Source organism: Nicotiana sylvestris, chromosome 4 (genome assembly GCF_000393655.2).
Source record: "Nicotiana sylvestris chromosome 4, ASM39365v2, whole genome shotgun sequence".
In the NCBI taxonomy this organism is placed as follows: Eukaryota; Viridiplantae; Streptophyta; class Magnoliopsida; order Solanales; family Solanaceae; genus Nicotiana; species Nicotiana sylvestris.
Window position 1 is genome coordinate 158,405,451 of NC_091060.1, and position 14,726 is coordinate 158,420,176.

At 37.8% G+C, this 14,726-nt stretch overlaps 1 protein-coding gene across 1 annotated transcript; it reads left to right on the forward strand.

Annotated features, from left to right (window-relative positions):
* The first annotated feature begins 610 nt into the window (after positions 1–610).
* LOC104226545 (WUSCHEL-related homeobox 4) lies at positions 611–2,571 on the forward strand. Its single transcript, XM_009778569.2, has 3 exons — positions 611–932; positions 1,426–1,713; positions 2,100–2,571. Exons 1-3 carry the CDS (start codon positions 624–626, stop codon positions 2,253–2,255), a joined length of 753 nt encoding a protein of 250 aa, XP_009776871.2. The 5' UTR covers positions 611–623; the 3' UTR covers positions 2,256–2,571.
* Positions 2,572–14,726: the final 12,155 nt, after the last annotated feature.

A 14,726-nucleotide genomic window follows, 5' to 3' on the forward strand; every position in this document is an offset into this window, starting at 1 on the left:
ACTCATATAAACTGGTCGTATAAAGATTTTTTGCACTATCAATACATTTTAACATTGTGTAATAAAAAAAATTCCAGCTTACATATTTTACTTATTATGAATGGTTATTATCTTTTAGTTAGAAATGATAGTGTAAAAACTCGTTCACAATGTCAATGCGTATTAGTTACTCCCCGTTTCAATTTATGAGAACTTATTTCTTTTTTGGTTCGTTCAAAAAAGAATGATCCTTTTCTAAATTTGGAAATAATTTAGCTTAATTTTTTAATTCGATCCTTAATGAAAAGTTTTTATAACTATACAAATACTCTGGACCCCTTTCTAACCTGTTTAGGACCATAAATTCCAAAAGTCTTTATACTTTGTACCCCGTCAAATAGGTTCACATAATTTAAAACGAAGGGAGTGTATCTTTTACTTAGAGGCATGATCTATGTTGTAAATATAGGGGTCCCGATACTCGTAAAGTTCGCAAAATTCTATATATATATATTTAAAAAATAATGATATATTAATAGTTATGCTCTATACAAAATAGATTTTGGTTGAACAAAAAATAGAGACTTTCAAATTATGGATCCGCTCTGCTTTTACCAGTAGTGATTGCACTGCACTTCTATATAATGGAGTCTCTTCTGTCGTCAATTTTTAAAAACTCCAACCCTCCAATGTACATGGGATCATCATCAGGAAGCTTAAGCATGAAGGTGCATCAGTTCACACGTGGATTAATCTTAGAGCATGATTCAGCTGCTCCTTCACTTACACTTGGTTGTAAACGTTTACGACCTCTTGCTCCTAAGCTCTCCTCCTGCACAAATGATCCTTCTATTGTCACTCCTCCTTTCGATCTCAAGAGTTTCATTAGACCTGAAAGTAGCACTAGCCCTGGCAAAACTTCATTCAACGACGACAAGAAAGACTCATCTCAGGTAATTTACTATCATATACATACGTATCACTTGCTAGCTATACTATATATCCCTTATGACTTTGAACTAGGAAAAATAATGATGGGATTCTAACATGTTTCTCTAGCTGGGAAATGGATAAGTGTTTCTCAAGTTTTTAGCAATCTTAATTAAAGAAGGTTTTTGATTTATATACACTGACTGACACTATAGAGAAATTTTACATTTCCGTATTTTGAGCAATTATAAACAAGTTATCGCACTTGCATAGAACTTCATCTTTTATTTTGCTATCTTAGTCTCAGTTTTCTAAATATCTTGTATTGTTATTATTTGTTATCAATGCTTGTTTCATCTTTTCTTTAGCCGAGGGTCTATTGAAAAACAACCTCTGTCCAAGGTAGTACTGCGTACATTCTATTCTTTCCAGACCCCACTTGTAGGAATAATACTGGGTTGTTGTTGTTGTCATCGTTGTTGCATAGAACTTAAACTCTTTTAACATGTTATGTAGGTGGAATCGCACCCGGGAGGTACAAGGTGGAATCCGACGCAAGAACAGATAGGAATACTGGAAATGCTGTATAGAGGTGGGATGCGCACACCCAATGCCCAGCAAATCGAACAAATCACAGTACAACTAGGGAAATATGGGAAAATAGAAGGGAAAAACGTGTTCTATTGGTTTCAAAACCACAAAGCTCGTGAGAGACAAAAGCAGAAGCGCAATAGTCTTGGTCTTAGCCAAAGTCCAAGAACACCACCAGCCATTGTCACTAGTCCTTTGTCATTTGACACTAGGGTATGTCTCTTCTCCTTAATTTCCACAGTATTATTTTTTTACACTATCAATACATAATAAATAAAAAAAGGTAGCTTGATACACAAATTACATCTTAATGCAAGTATTAATAACTGTTTCTACAACCGGAACGTATGACCTATATCACACGAAAACAACTTACTAATGCTCGATTGCCCTTCCACAATCAGTACATATAAGTTAATATAATTAAGTATGATCGTAAAAAAATTTACACTATCGGGCTACTATCAGTCTATTATGAGATGTTGTAGCACGTCGTCATCTTGTTTTTATATAATTAAATAATTATATATAATTATCTTTTAGGTGTAAAAAAAAATTAATTTTTGAGTCTAATGGTGAATTACTTTTTATTGTTATAGGGAGAAGTAGTGAGGGAGGAAGATAGTCCATACAAGAGAAAGTGCAGAGGTTGGACATATGAATATTTGGAGGAAGAGGAAAAGAGAAACTGTAGAGAGGATAATGGTGATAGGACACTTGAACTCTTCCCATTGCACCCAGAAGGCATGAGATGAATTAAATGAAGGCTTAGCTGAACACGAATATTCTTTTTTATGATCTGACTCTTCTTCTCATTTTCGTCATCTTTTTACTTTCATCTGCATGCTTAAGTTTCTACTTTAATTTGTTCCTTTTCTTTCTTACTTTCCTTATGTATCGGGAAAGAGAAAAAGAAAAGAGAGACATCAGATCTATGTTACTGTACCAATTAATTCCCTTCTCTTGGATTCTGGTTATTAGACTTATTCCTGACCTAAAACCCACTAGTATGTGTTACATATGTTTCATGGGAAATGCTGCAAAAATAATCTACTCGTATTATTTTTCCTACTACAGTCACGTAGCTTGCATATACAGCATAGATTCGACCGAATTCAGTAGTTATAGAAAAAACTGGAATTAGTTATGCACTTTGTAGATAATTTGTTGTTAAATTGCTAAAAAAATATATGTTGCTAAAACCTGATTTTCTATTAGTGTATTATATACAATTAATTGTCCAAACCTTGTATTTATAATCTTCAAATCATGGCTCATCCTCCCAGACGGATCCAAAATTTGAACTTTATAGGTTCAACTTTTAAGATTTAACATTGAACCCATTATATTTTTAAAGTTATGGGTTTAAATATATTATTTTGATAATTTTTAATAAATTTTTACACAAAAATTTCTGTTTCGCGTCGAAAGTTATGGTTCAATTGAACTCATGATTACCCTGCTGCATCCGCCTCTGCATCCTCCAACTAAACTACTATTACAACTTTCCTTTTTTTCACGTTTTATTTTTTCTGTTTTTCTTGTAGTTGATACTTTTGACTAAAGTGCTGATCAAGACGCTGAAGTCCACGCATATATCTTTACATAATTCTTCTTCTTCTTTATCTTTTGTTGTTATTGCAGAATTTCAAAATTGATAGGAAGTAGTGGTTGATCTTTACTTTCATGCTATAGTTTGATGTTTGAATATTTTATTAATTTTCGGGAAGAATTTGATAAAGTAACATGGCATGTCAATCAGAAGACATGCAATTTTTTAGTTTTAAAATATTGGCTAATGGATTGTGGGGTAGAAGATCAGTTTATAGATACGAATTTGGAGGGAAAGGCAAAAGAAAACATAGATTTAAAATAAGAGTAGGGTGTAGTTTGGAGCAACCAAACTGTATCCGATGAAAATTACTCAAATAATATAAGATAATTCATGATGAAGTTTCGATTTGGTGGATGAAAAAGGAGGTGATTGATTATCTTTGTCCTTTTTCCTTTAAATAGTATAATTAACTACTTAATTGATAATTGAGTTTAGAGGCACCAAATGAAAAGAGGAATCTCAACCATAATAAATAAATAAATTAGATTTTGAGTTGGATAAGCTAGTACTAACTTATGAACATAAACTTGTAAACATCACGACAAGGAGATATGATTTATTTATAAGTTAGTAGTTTAATCACCGAGGACATGACCCTTGATAGTGGTGTGGAAGTCAAATTAGAGTATGAGGTTAGTGGGTGCCGAGCTTTCTTCTTTTTCCATACCAGCAGGCAGTAATATTAGTTTGTATTCTCGTATTTTCTTAATTTTTCTTAGATTTCTATTACTATTTTTTTAAATGAGTATCCCTTTATATGGTCATATATAATTTATTAATTATATACAAATAATTTTTAAATGAGTATCCATTTATATTAGGAATTGAATAAGGATTATCAATTATTTCCTTATCAATTTATATTTGCCCGCTCTGTCTCCGTCTCTCTCTCTGTCTCTCCGTCTCTCTACTCTCCTCTATTTTTTCCCAATTTTTCTTCATTTGATATTCTCTGTTTTTCTTTAGCAAATGTCTACGAATAATATTTATCTGATTATGCTACCAGCTTAACACAATTGATTTCCTTAAACATGCATTACTTTTTGTAACGCGAAGGAAATTAAAACTACATCATAAGCATCGAAATCCTGCAGGTCTATCACGTAACCAACTTGAAAATAAGGCTCCTTATTACTTAGACAAATGGCAATACTCAGTACAAGTACTGATAATTGGCACAAAAATATTTTGAACTTATCGACATTTTTGACATTATAGTCACAAGTTATTTGGTCAAATTACATAATCAAATTTCACCCTCAATGAAATTATAGTCAATTGCGACTTGGAATGTAATATTGAATTAGTCACATTGCATTTGATTTTGTAATATTGAATTACAACTAACTATACAGTATACACTTATTTACAACTTATCTACAACTTTTATAAATTATTTCTACCCAGTTAAATATAACTACATATCATACAACATAAATATAAATTTTCTAAATATTTTATACAATGTGTATTTTATATATTTTGTATCTGCTTTGTATATATTTTGTGTATGGTGTGTGCTTCTTCCTCTCTAAAATTCCAATCAAAACTTATTATCTTAATAAAATTTTGATACATATCAATAACTTTATGTAAAAAGATAGTATTGATAACTTAAATACAAATTTTATACAACGATTCATACATTATACAACTATTTTTCAACTTTCATACAACATCCAAATAACAAAATATATATAACTACAACATAATACAATTTACCTACAATGCTACAACTTTACTACAATTTCGTAAGTATATTGTATGTCATGTCTTCTACTTCTTCTACTTCTTCTACTTCTTCTACTTCTCCTTCTCCTGCTCCTGCTCCTGCTCCTGCTCCTTCTCCTTCTCCTTCTCCTTCTCCTTCTTCTTCTTCTATCTGAAATTCAACCAAAATCAAGATCAAAACACTCTCAAAATTGAGATATAAACTCCAAACAATATTTTTAATTGCTTGCAACAACACCCAATCCAAACAAATAATGATTTTTGAAAACCCAAATTTAAATTCAAAGTTTTTTGATAGATTAGTATTCGAATCTTCAATTCCTACGACCTAAAGGTTACTTCAATAGGTTGATTGGCAGAAGACAACTTTAAACCTTACCTTATTGAGAGAGAAAGATGAAGAAAGAAAGAAAAATTGATGAGAGATGTGGCAGTGACGAAAAAGGAGAGAAAAAAAAGAGGAAAATGATATAACTAAATCCCCTAATTCAAAGCACTAATAATGAATTGTATATAATTTGTAAGTAAACCTTGTTTAGGGTGGGTAATATACAAAACTAGGACAATTTTGGTAAATAAGTTTCAAATATTATATAGGAAGGTAAAAATTTAACTACAGTCACTAGTAAAATATATAAAATATTTAATTATGTATAAAATATCTGATGGTAAGCAACCTCCACTTCCAACCAAGAGATTGTGAGTTCGAGTCACTCCAAGAGCAAGGTGGAGAGTTCTTGGAGGGAAGGATGTCGATGGTCTATTTGGAAACAGCCTCTCTACCCCAGGGTAGGGGGTAAGGTCTGCGTACACACTACCCTCCCCAGACCTCACTAGTGGAATTATACTGGATTGTTATTGTTGTTGTATAAATTATATGAATGTATGAAAAATTTATATATTTCGGCCATTATTTTAGGGGCAGCTATATTGTGTAAATTTCCTAGAACTAACTCTTTCTAACGATATATTGTGCTTGTCTGTTCATTTTCCTATTCACTTAAAACAAGCTGAGGTCTCAAAGAAAATACGAAGTGAAGAAAACTTGAATTAACAATTTTTTTAACATTAATGGCCTTCTCATATTCAATCATCGTCAATGTTCCAGAGGTTCCCCAATTGTTGTCGAGTCTGAAACTTAATTCTGGTCTTTTTGGAATCAAGCGACACGAATAGGTAAAAAAAAGACTCGACACCATTTTATATATAACCGTGCTATACCTTAACGCATGTTTGTCCGTTAAGGTATAGCGCGATGAATAATTGTGCTATGTATAAAAGTTGGCCCCACCAATAATTCATTTATACTTAACTGACACACTAATAATTCATAGGGGTATAGCGCGCATATATAAGGCGTTATACATCAAATAATTGTACCCCCGGACTGGTGTTTTCTTTATTTAAAGAGTTTCAGAATTTGGTAAAAATTCATTTAGGATCCTTCAAGTCTTCCGAAATATTTGTTCGTTATGTTATTTTGCATTTTGTCATAATATCCGAATAGCGAAAAATTAGGGTTTCATTATATTGGGGGTGGGGTTGTGGTGGAGAATAACTTAGTACGCTATAGTTGTTCTCCACAGTGTTATGTTAAGTTTCCACTTACAATGAAGTATGATACATTGGTATTGTTGTTATGTAAAAACATTGAGTGTGAGAAAATATTTTGTGACGACACGGCCAATTGTCTTATGAGTTACCGCTCCATTTCCCCCATTTCTGCTTCGTATTGCTATGTTTATTGGTTCTATGTGTGATCGGGTTGGTTGGCTCGGGTTCGAAAAGGTTTGGTAAGGTTTGAGACACTTAGTCTCTTTTGAGGAAGCTTAAGTTGGAAAAAGTCAACCAGATGTTGACTTATATGTTAGAGGGTTCGGATGTGAGTTCTGATGGTTCGAATAGCTTCGAGAGGCGATTTGGGGCTTAGGAGTGTGATCGGAATGTGTTTTGGAGGTCCGGAGTAGATTTAGGCTTGAATTGGCGAAATTGGAATTTTTGGCGTTTTCCGGTTGATAAATGAGATTTTGATATAGGGGACGGAGTGGAATTCTGGGAGTTGCAGTAGTTTCGTTGTGTCATTTGAGATGTGTGTACAAAATTTAAGGTCATTCGGACGTGGTTGGTTAGACGTTTTTATCAAAAGCGTAATTTAGAAGATTTTGGAATTCTTAGGCTTGAATCCGATGCGAATTTGGTATTTTGATGTTGTTTTGAGCGTTCTCAAGGTTGGAAAAATTTTGAATGACGTTATGGGGTATGTTGGCATGTTTGGTTGAGGTTCCGGGGACCTCTGGTGGTCAATCAGACCATTTCATGTGTTGGAAAAATGCAGAAAATTGTTGTTCAGTGTTGCAGAGAAACGACCTTTGCGTTCGCGAGTAGGCGCTCGCGTTCGCGAAGGGTTAGCAGATGAGGCTGAGGATTTAGCCTATGCATTTGCGAGGGAGGCTACGCGTTTGTGAAGGGCTGGGATCTTGTGCATTGTGTTCGCGAGGGAGGCTCCGCGTTCGTGTAGAGGAAGTTGAGCAGCTGGAGTTCAGGTGGAATTGTTCTTCGCGTTCGTGGAAGGGGAGTCGCGTTCGCGTTGGGTTAGTGAGCCAAGTCTTCGCATTCGCTAGCTGGGGATCATGATCGCGATGAAATTTTTTTGGTCAAAGTTAATTTGTGCTTCGCGAATGCGAGGTGTTGACCGCGTTCGGGAAGAAGGAATGGATGCTTGGGCAGAATGTTTAAATAGTCATTTGGTCCGCGATTTTGGGGTTAACTTCTACCATTTTTGAGCGATTTTGGAGCTTTTTCAAGAGGATTGAAAAGGGATTCAAGGGGAAACACTTGGAGGTAAGATTTATGGACCTAATAGTCGATTCTTATGCGAATTCTATCTAATTAATCATGGAATTTAAGCCTAATATTGAAGAACTAGGGCTTGTAATTGGAGACCTAGAATTTGGGATTTGAGGGGTTGTTTGTGGTTGGATTATGATGCTTTTGGTATGAATGAACTGAGGGAGTGATAAGGAGTCTATTGATGTAAATTTTATTGGAATCCGAGACGTGGGCCCGGGGGTCAGGTTTGGCCAATTTCGGGATGTGTGTTGTAATTTGATTTCTTTTGAGTGGACTTTGTTCCCTTAGCATATTTTGATGGTTTTGCACTGATTTAGGTTAGATTTAGAGCATCCAGAGGCCGATTCGAGGGGCAAAGGTATCGTGAGCTAGAGATTTGGACCGGGTAGAGGTGAGTAATGATTATAAATGTTGTCCTGAGGGTATGAAACCCCGGATTACACATCGTGGTGCTATATTGAGGTGACACACACAATAGACGACGAGCGTGGGGTCGGACACCGTTGGGGATTGTGACTTAGTCCATTCCGAATGACTATTTTATCGTGTATTTGATTGAAAACTATTAGTTATCATCATATTTTGGGCTGAATGTCATATTTGCGCCTCGTGCCAATTATTTGGACTCTTAGGGGAGTTTTACTGGTATTTCCTCACTGTTTTAACCTTATACTTGTACTCAGTTATTCTATATTCTACTGTTTTCATAACTCAGCCATGTTTACTCTGCTTTAACACTTGAAATGATATTTTAAATGATATTTTGGACTGAGCATCATGTTTTACCATTGCCCGAGTGGCTTGTGAGATTCTAACTGAGTAAGGTCGAGGACCTATGTTGTGAGGAAACACTGATTATAATTATGAGGCCGAGGGCCTGAGATTTGTACGTCATGAAGTGGCTTGTTGATATGAGACCAAGAGCCTATGTGATTATGCCACGAGATGGCTTGATATTGCGCTTGGGACGGAAGGGGTCCCTCCAGGAGTCTGCACACCCCCAGTGAGCGCGGATACCCATTGTGATGTGACATATAGCCTGAGGGGCTGGTGTTGTTCTATGATATTGTCCGAGGGGCGGATTTTGTTGACATTATGCCCGATGGGCGGTTCTTTATGTGTTTACATTTCCTAGTTGCCTGTTATTTACTTGCTTAATTGTTAAAAAGGCATTTCAAGAAGTTTAAACTGAACTTTAAGAGACTTTACATATTTTCACTGTTTCATTGTTTTTACTGGCTTTTATTGCTTCTTTATAGCCCGCTGATGTGCCTTTACGTGATTTCTTATTACTCAGTCTGCATTTAGTATTATTACTCACTGAGTTGGAGTACCCACTTTACTCCTTGCACCTCGTGTGCAGATTCAGGCGCATCAGGTCCTGCTTGCGAGAGTTGAGAGAACTTCTAGCATATTTCGGAGATTCACTAGGTAGCTGCCCTGGCGATTTGCAACCCAGTGCTTCTCCCTCTATCTTATTTTCTTCTGTTTAGTTATGTAATAGTTATGTCGATTCTTTTCAGACTTATAATTTATGATAGATGCTCATGACTGGTTATGTCGGGCTATGTCTTCTTCCGCAAACTATATTGCTTACCTTATTTTGGGATTTATTATTATGATTAAGACTTAGTTCTATTATTTAATTACTTAAAAATGAATTGGGAGTGTGTCGGCTGGCCTTGTCTTCACGAGAGGCGCCATCACGACCAGATCCGGGTTTAGTTCGTGATAAGTTGGTATTAGAGCCTAGGTTACATAGGTCTGACGAGTCATGAGCAGGTTTAGTAGAGTCTCGTGGATCAGTACAGAGACGTCTGTATTTATCCTCGAGAGGCTACAGAACCTTTAGGAAAAGCTTCACATTATTGAAATTCTTGTCGTGCGAATTTGTTGATCCGAGTGCTAACCTTCTGTTATTATATTCTCTCACAGATGGTGAGGACACGTGCTACCGGTTAGGATGGACGACCACCAGTACTACCAGTTGTGGCCACTAGAGGCCGAGGACACGGTCGTGGTAGGGGTAGGGTTGTGGCTTACATAGCAGCTAGGGCAGCACTTGCAGATCCATCAGCCGCCCCAGTTCAAGATGAGGTCCCAATTGTTGATGCTCTAGCAGCACCAGCTCAGGCACCAGCTGTGCCCATTGTGATTCCGGATCTTCAGGAGGCCTTGGCTCAGATCCTATCAGTTTGCACTGGCCTAGCTCAGGCGGTCTCAGTTACTACAGTCGCAGCTACTTCTCAGGCCGGGGGAGGCAATCAGACTCCCGCCGCTCGCACACCTGAGTAGGTCGTGCAGGGACTTCAGACACTGGGGGCGCATTCAGCTCAGCCGGTTACAGCTGCTTAGGACTGTGTAGTTTTTGCCATGCCAGAGGACGAGCAGTATAGGTTGGAGAGGTTTGGCAGACTTTAGCCTCCGACTTTCAGTGGTGTAGAGGGCGAGGATGCCCAGGGTTTCTTGGATAAGTGTCAGAGGATTCTTCGTACAGCGGGTATTCTGGAGACCAGCGGGGTTTCTTTTACTACTTATCAGTTTTCGGGAGCTGCCTTCACTTGGTGGGAGGCTTTTGAGAGGCGTAGGCCTGTTGGTGCTGTGATAACTAGGGATTATGGTTCATTTTACAATCCTTCTTACTTGAGTTTTGATTAAAATGTGTACAAAATAGTCCCAAAGGCTTACATGTTGTACTTGTTTGCAGGGTTTGGTAAAAAAGGTGACAATTAGTCAAAACTAGCTCAAAAGGGAGTGAAACATGCACAAGTACCAAGAACAAGTCCAGGCACAATGCAACAGGTCCACTATGGTCGCATTCCATTTGGTGCGGTCCGCAGTGAGGAGATTCAGAGAGTTCATAATTTAGAAACTCAAGCATTGCGGCCGCAAAGCATTTTATGCGGACCGTAATGGACTCACCCCGGCTGCAACCGCAATGATAGAGTTTAGAGAGTTGGAGTTTGGAGATTCATTGCAATGCGGTCCTTTTTATGCGGATAGCAGAAGAAGCCACCGCGGTCGTGGTGCATTTTATGCAGTCCATGGTGGCCATTCAGAGAATAGAGATTTAAATCCAAAAGCCTCACTGCGGCCGCACTCAATTTTCTGTGGACCGCACTACCCCCGCAGAGGTATTTTTGTCTAGAAAATTTGGCCTAGTATAAATAGTTTTTTTCCCATTTTTAGGAAGGAGTTTTAATCTAACATTCAGTTGCGCTCGTGAACAGGGTATCTTAACCATTTTAAGTAATTTTAGAGTAGTTTTATCATTGAATCTTCAAGTATTAGGTTGTAATTAAATCTTATGGGTTTTTCTTCATCTATTTTTTTGTTTTCTTCTATTATCATGAGTAGCTAGATCCATTAGCTAGGGTTGTGGCTCAACCCTAGTGTGGGTATTTGATGGGTCTTGAGTTTTAAGGCTTGAATGTCTATGGGTGTTTGATATTTGGACTAATTTGTGTTTTCCATGTTGAATTAGTGGCTGCAAATTCTAATTTGTGCCTATTTGACTTGGGTTCTTCTTGAGAAAGAGAACTTGAGTCTAGGAAAATTAGTCCAACAAGGAATTAGAGCGTATTCAAGAGATTGATAGCCCCAATTAAAGGGGTTAAACCTAAAGATAGTAATACTCGACTCGAACCTAAATTGCTTGAACAAATTATCATACCCAATTGGTCTTGAGAAAGTCAATTAGGGCAAGATCACTCAAACTACCGAGAGGTATAGAGTGAGAAGTTTACTGCATTGGTTATATCATAATCCCCAATATGATGCAGCACCCCTTACCTGGCAGCAGTTCTCCGTTCTCTTTCTGGAGAAGTATGTGTCGCAGTCTCGTAGAGAGGAGCTACGCAGGTAGTTTGAGTAGTTGCGTCAGGGAGAGATGGTTGTGATGCAGTATGAGATGAGATTCTCCAAGTTAGCTCGTCATGCGATTTGGTTGGTTCTGACAGATAGAGAGAGGATTAGGAGGTTTGTTGATGCCTCACTTATCACCTTCGTATTTTCATGACCAGAGAGAGGGTGACTGGTGCTTCTTTTGAGAAGGTTGTATACATTGTTCGTGAGATTGAGTTAGTTCATCGCCAGGAGCGAGATGAGAGAGAGACCAAGAGGCCTCGGGGATTTGGTAGTTATAGTGGTGCTCCGTCGAGAGGTCAGTTTCAGCACGGCAGAGGCCGTCCATTTAGGCATGCTCAGCCAGCTCACCCAGGTTATCGTGGGGTGTCACACCTCCTTTTTCTACCTACACCCCCGAGAAGAGAGTATAGAGGAGTTTTTCCACTTTAAGTGACAATCGAAACGGGATTTATTTATTTAAAGATTCAGAGTCGCCACTTGGGAGATTTATGGTATCCCAAGTCACCGGTTGAATCCTGAATCGAGGAAAATATGACTCTGTTTAACAGTCCGCGAACCAGAAATCCGAGTAAGGAATTCTGTTAACCAGGGAGAAGGTGTTAGGCATTCCCGAGTTCCGTGGTTCTAGCACGGTCGCTCAACTGTTATATTTGGCTTAATAATCTGATTTTAGAACATTTTGAACCTATGTGCAAATTTAACCTTTTAACCGCTTTTAATTGATTTTTAAAGAAGATTGAACGTCGTTTAAAACGTGTCTTTGGATTGCGCCACATGAAATGCATCCGCAATCCGGAACACATTTTATTCAACGTTTTGGGATTTGAATTTGGGTCACATGAAATGCACACCCGAACCCCTTTAATCTTCTTTGATATAATTCAGTTGATGAATAGCACCCAGTTTCTATACTGTGACAAAATCATGTTCAGCTATAACTAATTCGAACAAACATGCGAGCAAATTCAAAACTACGAAAAAAAACAACTACACAAACAATGGGATCATATCACCAGACAAACATTTAACATTAAGCTTGAATAAAGCGGATAGAGAATGATAGAATTGGACCTCAATATAGCCGAAAAATTGGTGTTTCAATGTTTAAAACTCAAAAATGTGACGAACCGCGGACGGAACCCGAATTAGCACCGGAAACTCAACCAAGCTCGGATTCAGACCCAACTCTTAACCAAAATTCGTCCTTGAAACCCAAGAAAAACAGAATCGAAGATAAATAAAGAAAAAAACACGAATCTGTATTATTTTTTATTTCCTTGGCTTCTGTCCGTTTTTTTTTTGTTTTTGTTCTTTTTTTTGTTCCTTTCATATCGTTTCAAGATCCATATCAACCTCACGTCCCCTCATTTTCTAAAAGCTACTGCTGATTTCAAATACAAGGGTTCCGTCTGATGTTGGAGAGGGCCGTTTTCCGGCGAGCTGTGGTGGCGTGTGCAGAGGCAGACGTTGTTGTTAGGGTTAAGGTGGTCTACAACTGTTGAAAGTGGCTGGGGATGATGATCGGATGCTCTAGGGTTCTGGCAGTCGACTGGTCCGGTCTTAGAGAGGAAGGGAGTTCGGCGTGAGGGGTCACTGGTTTTAGAGGGTGGTCGGCGATGGCTAGGGGGTGGAGTGGAGCTGAAGGTTGCTGGTTCTTTTAGGGTTAGGCTGCTATGGGTGTGTGTCTAGGTTCATGAGGAAGAAGATGAGGTGAAGAAGATGAAATACAGTGGGGGATCTCGCTTGGTGTTCTTCGGCTAACTCGTTGGTCTCTCGATCTCTCCGGTTATTTTTGTGTCTTCATGAAGAAGAAGAAGAAGAAGAAGCTTCAGTAGGGGTCGTTTATGGCTGCTTCCTTGTTCATGGCTACTCAAGGAAATTAAAACGAAGGGGGGTGTGCTTGGAGAAGACGACGCAGGGGGGAGGGTCGGGGGGTCGTTCTCTGGTGTTGATTTTGAAGAAGACGATGGGGATTGTCCCTTTTCTAAGGCTGCGCAGCTTTTGTTCAACTTTTTCGTTCCCTTTGTTTTTAGCCTCGCTCTTTTTTCTTTTTCCTTTTTCTTCTTTTTATATTGTAGGTTTTTTGGTAGGGTTTTAGGTTAAGGGGTATGGGCCTAGGAATTATGGGCTTGGAAATTGTGATCTAGGTCCAAAATTAAGCCTAAAAATGGGTTGCTCGAGCCCAAGTTTTATTCTTTCGATGCGAACAAGATTAAAAATACGGGCCCATTTATTAATTATTACTACTATTCAAATAATTATTAAAATAAAACTAACCATTAAAACAAATCTATTTTTGGTATTTTCAAATATCATATTAAAATAAAAATACGATACTATTGTTGTATATTTTTTTTTTTAAGATTAAAAATGACTACAAAACATTAATGAACCTATTTTTGTAAATTTTTATTTTCTTGTAATAAAATAGAGTAAAAGAGTCAAAATTACTTAAAATATCTATATTATGTCTAAATTAAATATTTTACGCTAATATATAAAAAATCTTTGGGAGGGTCAAAAATCACATGTCTACAGCTGTCCCTCTTTGACTAGAAACATACAGAGTTTTCAGGCAAAGACTGACTAGACAGGTTTTTGACCCGACCCTTATTTGGAAAGACTAAAGCTAAGAGAAAAGGGGAATGTGACCGAGCTCTGGTATCTGGGCTGCCTACATATCCTTGGCTATAAAGGAATTAGGCCACGTGTAGTTCAGAAGTGAATAAGGTGATGGAGTATACCGAGGTGGAGAGCCGGTCGAGGTGTCGTTCCGCCGAGGTTCCGGTCCGCGGTCCCTGTTATTACATCAAGAATCAAATGAAAAAAAAAGACTAGCTAAGCCTATCAACTACGAGTTACAAGATTCCTATCTATAAGTCTTCTGAAGCTTGATCTTGAGTCTTGAATGGTTCTTCATGCAGACTTTAGATTTGAACCTTGATGCTTGCTAGTTGCAGGTACTAGTTCATCCTTCTTCAACTTTTCGGATCAAGACCAGGTATACAATGCTTGTTACCTCGGCCATGTTTTGAGCAACCCACATCTTTCATCAACTTCTGCATTTGGATTCACTTCTTGCCTTTCTTTTTTCTTTATTGTGACTAACTTCTGTTGATCACCTCGGACTATTGACCCGCATTCTTGCCGCGAGATTCTTTGG